The 18,268-nt window shown below is 37.7% G+C and overlaps 1 protein-coding gene across 2 annotated transcripts in view; it reads left to right on the forward strand.

Annotated features, from left to right (window-relative positions):
* Positions 1 to 18,268, forward strand: part of tbc1d32 (TBC1 domain family, member 32) — a 71,207-nt gene that overhangs the window by 30,545 nt on the left and 22,394 nt on the right. For both annotated transcript variants that reach the window (XM_067481960.1, XM_067481961.1), the window contains 5 exons: positions 463 to 546; positions 9,206 to 9,275; positions 10,202 to 10,317; positions 13,327 to 13,481; positions 14,466 to 14,606. In XM_067481960.1, coding sequence (XP_067338061.1) covers positions 463 to 546; positions 9,206 to 9,275; positions 10,202 to 10,317; positions 13,327 to 13,481; positions 14,466 to 14,606 — 566 coding nt within the window. The remainder of the gene's footprint in view (positions 1 to 462; positions 547 to 9,205; positions 9,276 to 10,201; positions 10,318 to 13,326; positions 13,482 to 14,465; positions 14,607 to 18,268) is intronic.

The raw sequence follows: 18,268 nt of genomic DNA on the forward strand, positions 1-18,268 counted from the left end.
TTGTGGAAGTTGAACTTTCTTGAGCTATTTTAGTGATGAGACTGTGCCACTGTGTTGTGGGACAGCTGCTTTTCTGCATAAGTGTTTGATATGACTCCAAAATCATTGGTGTCAGGGTCCTGTGCATGTTTCTTTACAGCAAAGCTGGGGCCAGAAACGATCCATCGCACATGTAAAGCTACTTGAATTTTCTCTTGTTAGTGTTTGTCGTCATTAGCATTTAAAATAAAACACATTGTGTTTCCCACAAAAAACTAGTTCCTGTGCACAGCTTACAGAAAGGGTTTCTTTTAGCACAGGTTGGTAAATACACATAAGACATTGTTATTCAGTCTAAAAATAAGTATACTAATGCAGCTAACATATTTACATAATTACATTTTAATTTTACATTTAAATTTCTTTTGAACGCAGTGTTTATCATAGCTGTTCTATTTTTTTATGTCTCTTTTTTCTTCTCAGTGCTAGCTGACCTATTGGAGAAGGTTGTGGCCCATCTATCCAGCTCTGTCTCAGAGTGCTTCTTCTCTCCGGCTCCGTACAAAGGTCAGTGTAGAAGAGCAACATATTCAGTTTTCTTTTTGACAACTTGGACAAAGGAAAAATGACTAAAGGGCACTCTGTGGACCAATGAAGTAATACAGATTCTTTGTACTTTGGACTTTCCAACTTTTCCTTTATCCTCTAGTTTTGGTATTTAAAATTGCATTAAAATAATGTCTGCATCCTGTGCAAGGCAATGAATATATGATTTACATTAGGTAATGCCTGATATTGTCACAAAACCTTACTCTTCCTATGAGTGTGTCTGTCTTCAGTTTGGGTTCATAGCGGACCTTAGACTAGCGATCAAGTATCAACTTTAAAGATTTATTATCAGATCTGGACTTGTGTCTTTGGCTTTAAAATGACACTTTCAACATCATCACCATAGGTTGAGTGAGGTCATGTGGTTGGGGAGGCTGACCAAGTAAATTTACGGTAATATTCCTTGGGAGAGTTTTGTAGAGTAGAGATCCCAGCTGTGGGCATGTATATCCCGTACAGTTGCTGGGGATATGTGGAATGATTGTGGAGTCTATCCACTAATGTAATGTAGAAATAATTATGTATTCATGTAGTACATTTTGTGAACATTTGGACACAAATACAGTAAGATTCTGGATAATGTGTTAGGCGGATGTTTGCTTATTTTCATGGTAACATGAAACTATCAGCTGCTTTATTGGCTTATTGGATGTTGTAAATAAAAGGCCTTTTAAGGCCATCTGGCAGAGCAAAGGTTGCAGGATATCACATTGTTTAGATTAAGCCATCAGAGGAAAGTGTGGTTTTGGTGGCAGCTGTGGCTCAGTTGGTAGAGCAGTAGTCCTGATTCCTACTGCCCACATGTTGAACTCTCCTTCGACTGAATGCACAAGTAGTAGCACCTTGAATGTTGCAGCTGTCCACAACAGATTCACTACAGGGATCAATAAAATATATCAAAATCGAATCAAAAATAGATTTGATGTAAATTTGCAAGGTCCTCATTTACCACCTCCAGAGGAAGTTTTCCTAAAGCCGTTCATAGTTGACAAACCTCTTCAGGGTCATGTGGAAGTCGGGTAAAGTCCCTGTGGAATGAGGTAGAGTTAACAGGAAAGAGATGTCTCATAATTATCAGAGCAGTACCCCAGGTTGAAATGTTGTTTGAAATGTTTCTTAAATCAAATGAGTTAATGATTTCAGCAGGTTTCTATGTTTGGTAGCCAGTGGGCTAAACAACCAGATCAGCCAGAAAGGAAAAAAATGCTAATTAGTGAATGCCCACAAAAACTACACTTTCCTAAGGGAAATAAAGTGCTAATCTCATATGTATTTCTTAATTTAAATATTTTTTTCATAAATATTAGTGACAGAATCAGTGTTCTCTCTCTTATGCCTAACATGCACCATTTAACATACAGTATATCCCTTATTAGAATAAATAATCCTGGTACTGAGAATCCTGACGTTATGAATCATGACATTAGGTTTGAATTGAATAAACTGTGCTATAGGCCTCTGCACAAATATTGTCTGTGGAACAATCTGGAACTGATTAGTAACATAAAGCTCACTGATTTTAAAACACTGGAGTCAATGAACCTACACTCAATTTACGTAGAGCAAAAAGGGTTTACAGAAGCTACAGTAAACGGATAACACGACAATATTTTAGCTTGCATCTTGTGTGAAACGGTCTAGCCACAGATCTCCATCTAGAGCAGTTTTCATTTCCAGCCAACTGATCCCTTGATAAGTTTTTATGCACTGCCTTTTACTATTCTCAGACCCACATAGAACCAAACCTGTAGGAAATTCCTTTCAATCTTCAGCTGAGCATTCAATACTAACATCCCTAAGCAACTGGAATCTGGACCTGCTGGGCATCGATACCTCTTTCTGTGGGGTCTTAGATTTTCTTACCGGGAAAAACCACACCAGTCGAAGTCATGACTGCACTGCGGCTGGTAAGCTCAGTTGGTAAGGCAGATGGAACACCATGGACCACCGGGTCAGTGGTTTGATCCCCAGTCCCGGCTACATGCCGAAGTGTCCTGGGGCAGGACACTGAACTCCAAGTTGCTGCCAGTGGGTGAGGTGGGCACCTTACATCGGCGTGTGAGACTGAATGGGTGGTTGGGAATCAACATTGTATATAAGTGGCCATTTACAACAGGAAATGGCACCTATCTCTTTATTACTACAGGACATATTACATATATGATGTGCTAGAATAGTGGGTGACTCCTCCCACAGTCATCATGCCCTCTTGTCATCTGGAAAGATGTACAAAAGCATCAACCAGAATCCTTAACAGTACTGTATGTGTCCCCTACAACAGCTTTGAGGGACGTCCATTCACAATTGGATCCTATACCTTGTTCAATTTTGCATTTAAAATTTGTAATTAAGTTTTATCACCTTTTTTCTTTTTTTTTTTAAGCAAATAGTTTTTTACAGTGGGTCTAGTAAAACATATGAGTCCACAGTATGTCTGTGCATATAGTGGAATAACAATAACAATCATTATAATTTTTTCAATATTTTTTGGCATTTGGCTTTGTAGTGCCATACTGTATGTTGCTGAGACAGGAAATGTGGGGAAGGGAGAGTGGCTATAACTCGCAATAAAGATTTGTGTACATTGCGGTTATGTATCATGCTCTGTAATGACTCTGCTACAACGACACTCCTTGAGTGTGTTATTCATTTTACCTCGAATAGACATAGTGTTTTACAAAGTGCCCTACAATTTGGGTCTCTTATCTTTACACACACTCCCACTAGTGGCAGTTGGAGCTGCCATGCAGGGCCCTGGCCCAGCAGGAGCAACTTAAGGCTTAGTGTCTTGCCCAAGGATTCTTTGCACTGCCAGCACTGTGATTAGTGGATGACCTGCTCTAGCTCCTCCTGAGGCAGAGCGGCCGAATGGCTTCACTACTGTGTCTGTGTTTTATAAGACTTAGGGTCGTAATGAAGTAGTTGGCTGTGCAAAATTCAAGGATGATACAATGTCTGTAATAGGCTTTTATTCCACACATGTTGATTTACATTTAGTAATTTAGCAGACTCTTTTATCCAAAGCGACTTACAAGTGAGGTACAAGGCGAGCAAAAAGGAAAGGAGCAGAAAGCCAAACTTATTTTTTAATTAAGTGCATAGGAAGGTGCGGAAGAGTTCCCTTTCTCAGCAGTTATTTGAATATTGGGAGTGGGTTTGCTGAGCACACAGAGTTTGGTAGCTCGTTCCAACATTGTGGGACCGTTTAGCCGAAGAGTTTTGCCTGATGTCCTGTGTGGTGCTGGGACCACCAGATGGTCATTCATTGGCAGACCACAGCGGAGGGGAGTGATTGTAGACCTGAATGAGGGAGTTGAGGTAATCAGGAGCAGTTGAGGTGATGCGGCCAGTTAGAGGAACCTGCTCTTGTTGTTGTTTGATAATTCGGTGACTTCACATGAACTTGGTACAAAAAAAATGATTAGAATTCTGGCTTGTATCAGTGTAAGTCGAGAGCTGTCAAGACATTTGACCAGATTTACCATTTTTGTTTTCGGGGGGCTAATACGTACGTGCAGTTTTAAAATGTTTTCAGTAGTACATTGACTTTTAGATCACCTTGTTAAATTATCAACAATAGTTTCAATCCATACCTGACATCTCCTTTGCTGCTGATGTGTCAGGGCTACTTGTGTCACATTAACATTCGACCCTTGTTCCCTCTCCCTTAGTCCCTGATATGGTGCATGGACAACCGTTGCTATACTTTGTGTTTCTGTTACATCCTGTGTGTAGTGCCCTTTATAATAATTTTGGGCTGTGCAAGTAATTGAATTTAGATTTTAATTATGACTATTGCTTTACGATTTTAAAAACAAAATACTCCAAGGATGCTCGTCTTTTTGTATCGTTATAAACACAGCACTCTTCTGTCCTTTACAGCGGTGCACTTTCCTTCTCCCTAAAAGCTCAAATTCACTTTCACCCAGACAGCAGCATATTTAGTTGTGCTAAAGTTTCTGCACAACAAGATGATTCACCAACTAGCTAATCCTGTTGGCATCCTGTCCCACAGTCAGGCAGTTTTATATAGACAGTAGAAAAGCCAAAAGAGCGAACCCACAAGAAATAACGACAATGTTCTTAAGGTCAGTGGTCACGGGCAAACTCCGATCTGGGTTCAGACCCAAAGAGGGTTTTTGATAAACTGTAGTTAAATTATATTGATTAAAAGCTCAAGATGATGCACCAGTAAGAATACTTAACATAACCGTGATCACAATATTGAAGAAAATGATCATGCTTATGATTTTGGCCATAATCGAGCAAACTTAAAAAAGCTATTTAAGATGTTATATACTTAAGAACTAAAATACAATCTAATGTCAGACGTATCTTTGAGGTTTGGGCCACACTCTTGTGGCATTGCACAAAAGTTAAGAGTCTGTGTTAAAAGTTGCTACTGCTTTCCGGTAAAATACTTTTGTTCATATACAGTCTTAACTACACTGATTGTTTTACTTGAACTCTAATGCCCCTCACTCTTAGTTAAATTACTCCATTATATTGTAGCGGCAACCAAGTCGAGCAATTAAGCTATTGAAAGAAGAAAAGTGGGTGTGAAATTCTGAAATAACATCATTCTATCATGTTGGCTATAAAACTGCACCCTACAGTATATTATTTAGAAAATTATATAAGCTGAAAGCATGACTGACAGTTGCTAATTGTGTTGGGCATTTAGATCACCTACTGTATAAATCTTTGCCATTTTCTTTGGCTCAGTGATACCTTTAATGATGCAACCAGTTACTGAAGCTTTTAAAACCCATAAAATGGTCTGTTGGCTGCACAGTTGAACAGTTGTTTGATGGTATCTTTTCTGAACAGAGAAATTCTGCATCATTATGTTAGATTGACAAATAACTGCCAATAACCATGTCATTCCCTCTCTCTTTACATCCTGTACTGTAAAACACAAATGTGTATGTCTATATAAATATCAATGCAACCGAGGCTTGAGTAGATTTGTAATGTTAAATGTTGGTGTAGGATGAGGAACAATAATCAGACAAACTGTTTGAACATATATAAGATAAGTTCTGTATAACAGAATAAACAAGATAATAAAAAGCTATAAGGCAGTGCATCCTTTAAAAGATCAGAAGAGCAGAATGCTTTTGCTTTTGGACGTTTGTTCCAAATACATGGGACAAAAATGTAAATCAGTCAACTCTTAGAGCTTTTTAGATCATTACTTAAATAGCTCCGGTTCTACTAGGCCATTGTGGATGTTGTTGTAAATCAGTGAACAGGACTGACTTACGGTGATATTGGAATAAATGTGGTGAAGTACCTTGATTTGTCAAGTATCTAATTTGCCTGATTAAGCAAAAACAAAAGTTCCTAGGTATTTATTTTCCCTGTAAACATTTTCTGTTTTATCATCATTTAACATCAATATTTTATTAAAACATCATGTAAACAATTGCTAATTAGACTTATTAGCTATATCACACAAGGCATACTATATGTGTTTTCTGTGGTTTGAAACACCTTGTCCACAGATAAGTACAGACTGTATGTTTATTAGGTCCTTCATGGCCTGACAGATATAGTAAGTTCTCTCATTATTTACTGTATGGAGTATGTTTAAATATTCAGTTAAATGAAAGCAAACATCTGAGAGATTCATAAAAGAGACCGGTCAGATCAGTTATGGCTCAGTTGACAGATCAGTGACATCTAGAGTATCAGCAATGTTTACCGAAATTAGAGTATTTTAAAGGGGTATAGTAAATGTGTTGGCTTTTATTTATGATGTATTTTTTGATAAGGATAAAGATGTGTCACTGAATTTTCCCCACACTGCCTTGTTTCAGTCTCTTTAAGTCTGTCTCTCCAGAGACATGTCCCAACTGAGACTACAATGTTTTTTTTGTTTTTTGATTATTTATCCAAGCTCACTCACATTTCAAAGCAGCACTTTGACATTTGTTTATGTGTTTATTTTTAAAAATCAGACTTATTTAAATAATTTTAATAATGTAGAACAATTGGACAAAAATCCTTGCAGATTTTACATCCAAAGTTGTTGTCAGTACATTTGTTAGTTTTCTGACTGGTCTGGTGTAGACCTCTTAAAATTGTGTTTATTCTGTACTTAACTATACAGTTTGGCCAAATTGTATAGTTAACATTTGGCATTAAATTAATAACCAGTTTTTAAATTGCAATATTAGTCTGTGTTTGTCTACATCTCTTCATTGCTTTAAAATTATGTGGTTTTTGTGTGTGTGTACTTTGTTTCACATTCCTATACGCAGTGATTCAATGATTCTCTAAAATTCCTCTCATAACATAGACTCTGTAGAGACCAGACAGCTCTTTGGGTTCCTGTTGAATTCTGCAATATGCCAGTTACGTGTGTGTGCTCACAGTGGGGGAGACTGGGTGGTGGGCACTGCTGTGTGTTTGATTGGCACTGACTACAGTTTCAGCTACTCTGCCCCACTTCAGTGCTCCCATTGTATTGAAGAGCAGACTCATTTGCCAAGTATTAACCTCTGTCAGTTCATGGTTGTGAGTTGTATCTCTTCAACCTTCAAGGCCCTGACTTCTGAAGGCAGCTGTCCGGCAGTCTAATTTATTTCAAATGCCTGTTCCAAGAGTGGTCCTATTATGTTACTGTTATAAACTAATGCCTCAGATGCTAATCTGTACCAATCATGATAATATAATTAAAATTTTAAATATATTCCTTTTCCCCCACTATCCTGTGTTTAAACCAAATTTTAGTACAACTGGCTAAAAGTATACTAGACATACACACAGGACACTCTAGTAATATTTTTAGGAATAATTTAAAGCAGTGGCCAGATGGAGGTCAGTGCAGTTTGGTGTGACTAACCCCCTTCAATTTGAGTTTTAATTAATCATCAACCATTTATTGATCAAACATTTTGCTAGATAGAAATGGCATCAAAGCTATAGATTATAAAATACAACAGAAAATAGGGCACAGTGAGTGGTCCCCAAGCTTTTGGATACTTTATGTAATGAAAGCACTCCACAGTTGAGCACACTGTTCAGTTTGAGATGCATTCAAGTAGTTGAGTTATACTCTAAACTGTCCAAAATGAATTATTTTACATTTCATATCTATTTTACAATATTGTTATAATTTGTACATGTTATTTTACCCCATTTCCTGAAACAATGAACATACAGCAAAGAATTATTCTTGATCTTGGAAAAAGCACTTGACGTGTTTTTACATCCCAGGTTTGAACCAGCTCCTTGTAGCTACTGTGTTCATGACTCACTCTCGTAAACCCTCAATTCTGCAGACTTTCTTGTTTTAATATATCTAAAGCACATAGGGTTGTAAGCATTCTGGAAATGGAATAAACTCCGAGCTGCAAATTCCTGATATTAGTCTGCATAACTTTCAGAGCCACTTTGAGACAATTAACAACAGATAGTCACAACTGTCAGTGCTGCTTTGCATGAGCCATCGTTCAACAGTGGCTCTTTTTAACAAAAGTGAAATGGTTGTGATTATACTTATTACAAACTGTTAAATAGACTGGTGGCACAATGCTGGAGAGAGGAATGAGGAGGGAGGGGGAATAAATGCAACAAGAGAGCATTCATCTCCATTAGACAGTAATTGCCATCAGCAAGAGGTTTTTATGTTAATATGTGAGGAGAGAAGGGTGAAAGACAAAATACACAACTGGTTGTCCTGGCACTGCTTCTTATTGTCATCAAAGCGATTTCCTCTCAATTAATAGAAACTTTGATGGCCTGTGATAATTCCACATTGCTCAGCTCTGACTTATCGATTGTAACAATGTATAATTATCTCTTCGATATGTAGATTCCATCCACCGTATTGTCATTTCCCTAGCACATTTCTGCACCATTAGTCTGTAAATTGGATTTGAAATTTTCCTGCCACGGATGCTGTCAGGATACAGTATCTCTACGATATTTCTTTATATTAATTGTTGAAATGTTCTCATTATCTTACTACAAATTGTCAGACGCAGGGGATCTATTAGCACAAATGTAGTAATATTCTGTTTCCCCAAAGCCAAAAAGCAATGGAAACATCTACCAAAACAAAATATCACTCTTCCTGCAGTTATTGCTTCATTCATCATTCTCTCCACACGATTACAACCGTAACTCCACAAACTAATATGTTTTTATGATTCTGCCCACTTAATGGTGCTAAGAACCCATGAGAGCAGACTGAAAGCACAGCACAACAGTCTGTACAAAGCTGTGGCATGTGGATTTACCTGGAGCCTCCCTGCTTCAGTATTTTGTAGCATCTTGCATTAGGATCCAACTCCTGAGCTTTTTTTTTTATTAGGCTCAATATGTCGTTCGGAACCATCAAAGTGCTGCAGTAAAAAGGACCTAAACATTACATCACCTTTGAAACTGCCAACTGCAAAATTACCTGGACGCAACATCACATCTGTAATCCCTTAAAAGTAGCAAGTCATGATTTGTTGCCGTGTTTTTCCATTCTCCATGATCGTAATACACCCTGTTAGTGGTGTTTAGGGAGTATTTTTCCCGAAAATCTTACCCTTATTGCCTCTCTGGGTATTGCTTTGTTTGGTAATAACGGCCTCTTTTCTTTAATCACCTTGTTTTACAGCAGAGGAGAAGAGTGTGAGGAGCGTTGTGTTATCATCGGTGGAACAGCTGGGAATTGACATCTGTCTCAGGTATGTACTTGTGTGTTGTAATAGGTTAATCTCCCTATAGCAGCAACAAATGGAGAACCTGCTGTGTACATTCAAGTCCTGTACTGATTACTCAAACAACAAGCTACATTTTAGTAACCACTTGAAAATCTGTTAATTAATGTTAATGTACCTGACATTTCTGGTTCAATTTAGATATTTTACAATTCATTACAAAATATGAAATACTGCTAAATGTTTTTCAGAGGTGGTATACTTTTATACTGCAATAATGCAGTTTTTTCTTTTTTTTTTTAAGTACCCACACATTTAAAAAAAATTAAATCAAATTTAAGGATGGTATTGCTGAAGATAACCGAACATAATGCCGCCATATATGGAGGAATTTTATTATTGCCCTATTGAAGCCCCACACCCTGCAAGGTGTCTGTGTTCTCCTGCTGCTCTATTTTCGCCAATGACACCAGTGTGTATAATGCTTGGTCTGTGGTTCATTTTCCATAAGTAGGGCCTCTGACTTGTTAGTGTAATCACACTGCTCATTTATGTGTTCATAACACCCTGCTGCTACATTACATAGTGATATAACTCTTTCCTCCACTCTTTCCCTAAAGGGAGATTTGTAGCTAAAAGGTTTTCAAGCATGTTTAGAAAAACTGAGAAGCATGTTTGCTCTTTTGGTATCAATAGAAGAGTGTTTGAGTTTACACACAGAGAACTGTATATGATTAAAGTTGTTAGACATACATTTATAACACATTTTTGAATTGTGGCAGATTGTAGCTAAATCTGACTATACTGAATATAGTTTTGTAATAAATGTTATATAATATAGGTTTGTTTTCCCAACACTGACAGTGTTGGGAAAACAAACCTATCATGATCTATGTGAATGCAAGTGAATAAATGGGATCTGTAGTATGATATCTTTTGTGTCTTGTCTACAGATACGGTAGCTACCTTAAGATACTCAAAGATGATGCTGTGCATGGCCTGATGTTACTAATGAAGCATGTGAAGATCTTCTTGTCCACGCAGGCAGTCAAAACTTCTTCAGAGCTGAGTATCCTTTCCAGAATCCTTACTTGCATCAGTGTACAGTAGAGAGAGACACTCACCCATTTCACATCTGCGATCACATCATGATCCAATTTCTCATTACAATGCCTCAAACAATCTGAAACCTAAAATATTTGGTAACCCAAATACTGCACAGAAGGCATCATTGTGTCGCGCAACACGAGAGCAAGCAACACAAATTAAGAAATCTTCACATTAATAAATAGCTCTAAAACACTACTAGTTACATTACTACAGGATACATTTAACAGTGTCTGTGAGTGTACAACGATACTCCCCAATGTGTGTAAATTTTGTCCTTGTTTCTGTTAAAGTTGACTATTGATTTTCAAGTCCTCTAGTCCCATGCGGTGACTTTTTGAGCAGACTCGAGCTACTTTCCCATGAAAATAGTTAGCTCCACAGGGCCCACAGTATCATAGTGAAGAGGGAGTAGTGTCATGTTGATGACTCCACCGGTCTCTCTGAGAGGAGCTGACAGTGTCCATCTCTGCCCGTTTGACACAATACAGATTATCTTACTCCATCTGTGTCTGTAACTGAACAGTTGAGCTTTCTTTTGTTCCAAATGGTAACTGATAAGGCTGCTCTCTAGTTCAGAAGGTTCCTAGATATATGGGAACAATTGAACATGAAAGAGTAGAGATAAAGTCTTTGCAAATATAAAACAGACTGACATTTTCCTTGTAAAGGAGCAATAATACTAAAACCAACCTGACATTTGAGCTAATATGAAGAAATTATCTTTTGCAATAGAAACCAAATGCTACCGTAGCTGTATAGTGATTTACTACAGTACACTTTCTCAGCAACTAAAATGTATCTCGTACAGATAAGCTGAGCGGTGGTAAAATTCAGAAATGTTACAGTATATGAAGAGTATACAAGCTCTTTGGTTTACAAAGGAGTCACTTCAAAACCATGGAACTTTAGTGGATTGAAACATCCGTTAGCTCTGACGTTTCTACAGACCTAAGCAGGTTCCACTTGAGTTGAGATTTAATGCAAAATCAAGCAATATTTTTATAGGGAAGTTATTAAATTAAGCAAATACTTTTGAAGAGTTTCAATTGTACTTGAGTGATGGTGCATGAAAATGGTCTAGTTACCAGGGGGCTCTGTTTAAACAGAAAGCCTTGTAATTTAAAATGATGTGTTGAAAGTTGTATTAGAAACGAATGAGGCTTTCCTATCATTCAATGGCCGCTGTACCCAGTTGGTAAGGCAATTTTCCACCAACCACAGGGTCAATGGTTCGATGGAAGTGTCCTTGAGCAAGACACTGAACCCCAAGTTGCTCCTTTGAGCACCTCAAATGGCAGCCGCCACCATCAGTGCGTTAAAGGGTTTTTGTGAAGCAACGTTGTAAAGCGCCTTAGCTAAAAGTGCCACTTGGTTCCAAAATTCAGTTTGTTTTAAACACTCCTCATTCTGGTTGGCTTGTCCCTTCAGGGGTCAACACAGCAGAACATGTTCCACACATTGATTTAGCATGTGTTTTTATGCCTTCCCGTTTTTGTCTGGCCTCGGGACCACCCTTGGTGGCTGGGTGGGGCCACACCTGGTGGGGTGGGTTTCGAACCTCCAGGCTTTTGCATCCCAACCCAATGCTCTACCACTGATCCATCAGACCACATCGGCTTTGGAGTGTCAATTTAAGTGCTTTATTCCTTAAATTTGAAAGTCATAGTTGGGCAAAAATATCCAATTGACATTTTAATGAGGTTTTAGTTATAAAAACTGGTTAAAATATCCAGATGTGGGCAATTCTTTATCCTTGAGCATGAAAAGATCCAGAACAAATATTCACATCTAGACAGTTAAGATGTGTCTTCTCATTTACTGCAAAACTTTTCTGGTCATCAGAGCAGAAGTTACTACCAGGTCTAACAGTTGGAATTTGTCTCTGTTATTTACCTCTGGCACCTTCATAAAAGTGGTTCAAAATCCAAATTACACAGCCAACGAATAACATTTCTATTTGATGTACAGCATCTTTTCAGTGGGAGCCCAGATATGTTGGCAGCCTGCTGTCCTTCCTACCTGTAGCTACTGTATTCTTAATGGTGATGTAAACATCAAACACGAATGCAGGAGGACATTATAATTTTCTTTTAAACACATTTTTCCTTACCACAAAAGCAATAAGGTCAATAACATTTTGGTATTTTACTGCATTATTTTTCTCTTATTTGGCAGTAAAGGAAAACTCTCTGGTTTACTGAATAGATTTTGTTTTTCTTTACACCACATCTTGTGTTTTCTCTGAATAGAATTGTTACTATGTAGCTTAGTTTTCATGTTGGCCTAAATAGTAGTTCTTGTCAAAAAGGTTAATGGGGCAAGTTAAAATATGTAATTGAGCAATACACATGTGGCGGCTTCCTATGGTGGTCTGATTTCCTTCTGTTGCTGTACAGCAAGTTGCATTTTTAAACAAAGTAAATACTGTTTAAACCAGTCTTTAACTCATTTTGGAACATGGATGAGACTGAATATGCTGAGCAGGTCAGCAGTTAAAACAAAGTCCAACCTATTGCAGTCTCAGGTTATTTCAATTTTTCACAGTATTTCAATATTCTCCGTAGGTTTTTAATCTGATTCAATTCATGCTTGTGGTTTGCAGCAATGCAGACAGACCAAGACTCTGTATTTTCTGACTTTAAGAATCTGATAATTTCTCAAAGTTATACTGCAGACAATAGATATTGCCTGTGTGTACTGTGTGTGTTCTGGTATAATAGGCTGGTTTGCTTTGTGGTTGATGTGCAGTGGCATGTCAGTTGACAGGAAAGTGGTATTAGTTTAATGTTTTATTTAAAACACGTAAGAATCCTGCCTCTGGTGACACAGTTTAAAATGGAGACAGAAATGGTGAATCCCAGCTTGTGCTTATTTAGGAGCTTTGTTTGTTTTCCAGGAGAGAGAGTTCAAATGATTGATCTTAATATGTTTTCTAGCAGAGCTTTTGCTCTTTAACTCTGCCCTCCAGTCACTCAGCAGGAGGGTTATCCGGGCCATGACTGGCTGGCCTCTACAGTTTTCCTCATCATGGCTGGAGATGTGGACCGTTCTCTCAGTTTGTTAATCAACCTGTCCTCTCTGCTTACGTCTGCATTCATCTGGCCTGCAAGGACACAAGCATCTGTGAGTATTACAATGTACAAGTACAATTTCACAACAGTAGAGTGAGACTGAAAGTGATCTCATTCTCACCCTACATGCTGCAGCAATCTTTGGCTGTATGTGCTGTTTCTGACGTAAGGAGTTCAGTGGTGGTATGAAATTATTTATTTAAACAACATAAACTTAAGAAGCTGCTTAAGAGTGTGCAATTATCACTAAATGTAAATGTGGATTAAAGAATGACAGCATGCACTAAATTAAAGCTTCAGAAGAAAAACTTTGTTTTAGGCTTTACACACAATAAACAACTATCACTCATATCACTATAAATAATGTAATTCATCTGTCATTGTTTACTTCAGGCTTAGACTGATGACAAGCACAATATGGCCTAATCATGTACATGAAATGCACTTTAAATATTTAGAGCTTTGATGTCTGTCTCTATAGTTATTTGATCCCAATCTTCTTCATGCAAAACAATGACTAGTTCACCTGAGGGGACAAAGTCTAGATTCAATCCTTATAAACTGCAGGGGAGAAATGAGCTGCTGAGATTTTGCCATCACTATCTCTACCTTTGTCATGACGTTGGCTCTCGTCAGAGTAAATTAAAGCTCAGTTGGATTCGACTAAACATGCGTTACACCCTCTCTGTTTTTGATGCAGAAGCAGTGGGTGAATTTCTCCACACAGCAGTTAGCCTCCAACTGCACAATGTGGTCGATTGAGTCAATATCACAGAAAACTGAAAGGGCACAACTAATTAAGAGGCAGCAGTATGTTTAGGAGGGAATGTTTATACTGGAATGTGTATGTGTGCAAGATTTAAAAATTCTGCTTCCAGAACTTAAAATGAAAATTGTGTGTTCAAAACTCTCTCAACAATAATCACAAAACTTTAAGCTTGTTGACATACTCTGACATTTGTTTGACTATGCACCGGTACAAGCAAAAAAAACATTAAATCTAAAAGTGGTAAAAACCTGTTGCTTGTCATGACAGGTCCATGTTCCTGTGGAAGTGGCTGAATCAGGAATCCATCCTGTGTACTGGTGTACGGCTCACAGTGTGGAGATACTGCTAAAAGCTGAACTTCCTCTGGTCCACTCCGCCTTCAGGATGTCTGGTTTCACCCCATCTCAGGTATCATCAATTAACTTCATGTAACCTTTTACAGTGGAATAAAACAGGTCATAGATATTTATATTATTAGTCACTATACAAATGGTCTTGCTCCTCACTTCAATTCAAGACTTGTCCATCTAGGATTAGAAACGTGAATTCTTTAGATAGGTTTCTTAAACTGAAATTCATTTTATTAATAGTTGGCCAAAATTAAAAGCTGTCACTCTGTAAGTCTATAAACTTAACAGAATAACTTCATTCATTTTCTGAATATAGAATAATTTGTATACACATTAAAACAAACAATTTGCCTTTACCCAACTGGATTATTATATTTGTCTAGCTGTCACCAGTGGAGTGGTGCACCTGGCAGGTGCATATCTAGACAATATATGAGGTCTATGGCAAAGATGAATAATCTAATCCAGATTGCAATTAAAATTAGACTAGAGGGGAGTTTGTTTTCAGTGGTGTCAAACTGTACATATTAGTTTGCTTGCTGACATTATCAATCATGAAATACAAAAGTTACCAAGTCGCTTATTTTCTACATCTGTTAAATGTATCTGAACGGAAATGAAGTCCACTGAAGATCCCACCTGAGTAAGGTTTACAAATTTGTTGTTAAAAAGAGAATGTAATGTAGTAACAATGTGAACTGACAGAATAACTCTGAAGGTTAGGCAGTTTTAAGACCATACTTTGGATTAGAATCAATTAAAAACTGGACATTTCTTGACCAATGACAGCAGAAGACAGTCGATTTTGACTAAAAACACAATTCAACTTTGTTTATGTCCTGATTTGCCTTCAGTCAACTTCTAAAAACCAAAATACATCTTTGACATTGAATATTTTCTTTTTTAAATAACTGTGTGTTTGAGAAGTTAGATCTTTGCTGCTCTGCACTTTATTCTTTTGACAGACTTCTCTCTCACAAACAGAGTGGAAAAAAAGTTTTCACCTTGAATCCCCTTATGTTTGATCCTGTCTTCTGTGTGTTGGCGGTTGACAGCTGAAGCTCACATAATGTACGGCAGCAGGGGTGCTTATAAGACTTGCTACATTTGCGTCAAAGATCTGAACTTTCCCTCTCCAGAGTGGAGTAGTAAGTTAACATGCAGCTCATCTCTTTGCTCTTCAAGGTTAGATAATGGGCACCTGTTCTTCAGTCAGATGTGGAAATCGTCTATTCTAAAAACTTGGGGTTTGAAAAGCCTTAAAAAAAAAAAAAAAAAAAAACTCCACATTTGTACATACTTATGTAGAAATGTGAATTTGGAGACAGGCCACAGTCAATCCATCTACAGAGTATTTACACGTAAAGAAAAAATGGTTTGCGTATGACAGAAAGATTTTTCTTTTTAAACAACAAAAGTGTGAAGAGTGGCATGTTGTAGATAAAGACGCTTAATCATGGAAAGAAAAAAGGAGTCTTGTCTAAGACCTGCTTATATTCTGCTGCATTGTGTTCATCACAGTGTGACACCTTCAAATGTTATTTTTTGTCCAACCACCTGTTCAAAACCTAAAGCCATTCAGTTTACATGATACAAAACAAACAGGACACCTTTAACAGCAAGATTATGGCATTTTGTCTAAATATTAACTGGTGCCAGCGGTGCCGTATTTAAGTTGCATCAACATGAGAGGTAGGAAACAATGTGCTGAGAATGTAAGGAGTCAGTACGAAGATAATATAAATGCATTTAAATAACATCTGTACTGAAAAAAAATTACTGTATTAAAGATGCAGCAAAACACATGTGGAGATACTTTTATGACTCCTTTTGATACCTTTTAACTTCTCTTTGCTTGAAAATGTATTTTTGCTTAAAGAAATCTTGCATCATATTATCATTGTCTGGTTAATCATTGTCTGGTTAAACCTAAAGGCCATTATTGCACTGCATCGCTCAGACTGTGATGACTGTGAGAAAGCCACTATGACCTAACCTGCTCAGATTAATAGTAACTCTAGCTTCCTTCTGCAGAGGCTTTTTAAAATGAAGGAGGCTGCACGAATACAGTCACCCATCACCTTTGACTCCTGTGTTTTAGCTCACAGGAACACTAACAAAAGAAGGAAGCATATTTTCTGCTCTTGGAAAGACCTTATAGGGATTTATTGTCACAGAAAGTACAGAATGTGTTTTCCTTTCTTAAAGCTTAAAAAAAAGGGGGGGGGCAGCGTAAGCCCACTCTTTCCTGTTTTTATTACAACACACAAATTAGAATGTCAGTACTTTCATTAAAATGTAGCTGACGAAGGAGGGGGGATAATAATATGTTCATAGAGCATAAGTGGAGCTTATTTGTATGCTTGAGCAGACTTTTGTCGTTAGTAAACACAGTGGTTAATTATTGGCATGACAGTCAGTTAAAAGCCAGTGTGTGCACTTTGTTGTCTTGAGATACAGATCTGGAGACAAGGCTGTGAAGTTCAGAGCTACTGATTGCAGTAAAATCATAAGCCTACAGCAGAGTACATTCTACCCATATCCGACTATGCACTTTCAGCATGTTTCTACTGTAATTATACGGCTGTCGATGCTGGCAGCGTGGCTTCAGGGATGCATGTGTGTCAATCTTTTTGTCCAGACTAAAATATCTTGACATTTTAATAGATTGCTGTTAAAGTGTGCAAATATTCATTGTCCCCAGAGGATGACGCATGCAGGCCAAATTGGGAGGCACCACCCTGAGCAGTTCATGTTTTTTTTTCCCCTTTCTGGAAAGTCTTTAAACTATTGGATAGACTGCCAGTTGCTAGATAGATTCATGTGTCCCCTCTGATACTTTCATTCTTGACCAAATGTCTCAAAATTGATATTTTGTCAGCTGTACTTTCTGCTTATTAAGTATGAATTGCTAACATGCTTTATTACCCATGTGAACTAAACAAAATAATATATAGACCTTGTAAACATCATCAAGCTAACAGCATTTTGGGCTAAAGGCATATGAGTCTTTAGCCCATAGCACTGCTAAACAAAGGTACAGCCTCACAGAGAGGAAAAGGTGCGTGGCTTCCAGAATTTCACCCCTAGCTTTAATTAAATTGGCTCCTTTTCCTTCTATCATCATTCTAAAAGTCCCCCCCTATGTGTTTGAGTGCTGTTGGCACTGTCTGCTCTACTGTTTTGATACACTGAGTGCAGGGTACATATCGTTGTTTTAAATAGAAAGTGCTGTGTTGATTTTACATCTTTGTCCTCAACATGTTCTTTTCTTATTGTAATACTGTGGTAGGTACTGCTTTTAGAGCCACTGCATTAACAGCACAGATCTCAACTCAGTCGTCAGCTAGAGAAATAAACATTAGCATGCAACTGCTTGTCTCTTTGTCCCCTAATCCCACTTCAATATTCTAGACTGTTGTGAGCTATCATGTTTTATTCTCAAAGTAAAGCTGTTTCCAGAAAGGTTCATTTGTAAAAGCTGATGCAGCAAATGAAGTAAATACAGACTCCAGATGTACTCTGCAGAAAAGAGCAGAGCAGGATCATACAGCTGTGTTGATTAGGGTAATTAGGCATTTTTTCAATTTTGGCCCTCTCAGTTGTGTAACTAGATGAGTAAAGCCTTACATTAAATCCCATCATTTGTTTGATTGTGAACAACACTTCTTAACATCAGTATAAATGAGCTGTACACATTGCATTTCAGCTCTGTAACAG

This window comes from Channa argus, chromosome 17 (genome assembly GCF_033026475.1).
Source record: "Channa argus isolate prfri chromosome 17, Channa argus male v1.0, whole genome shotgun sequence".
NCBI lineage: Eukaryota > Metazoa > Chordata > Actinopteri > Anabantiformes > Channidae > Channa > Channa argus.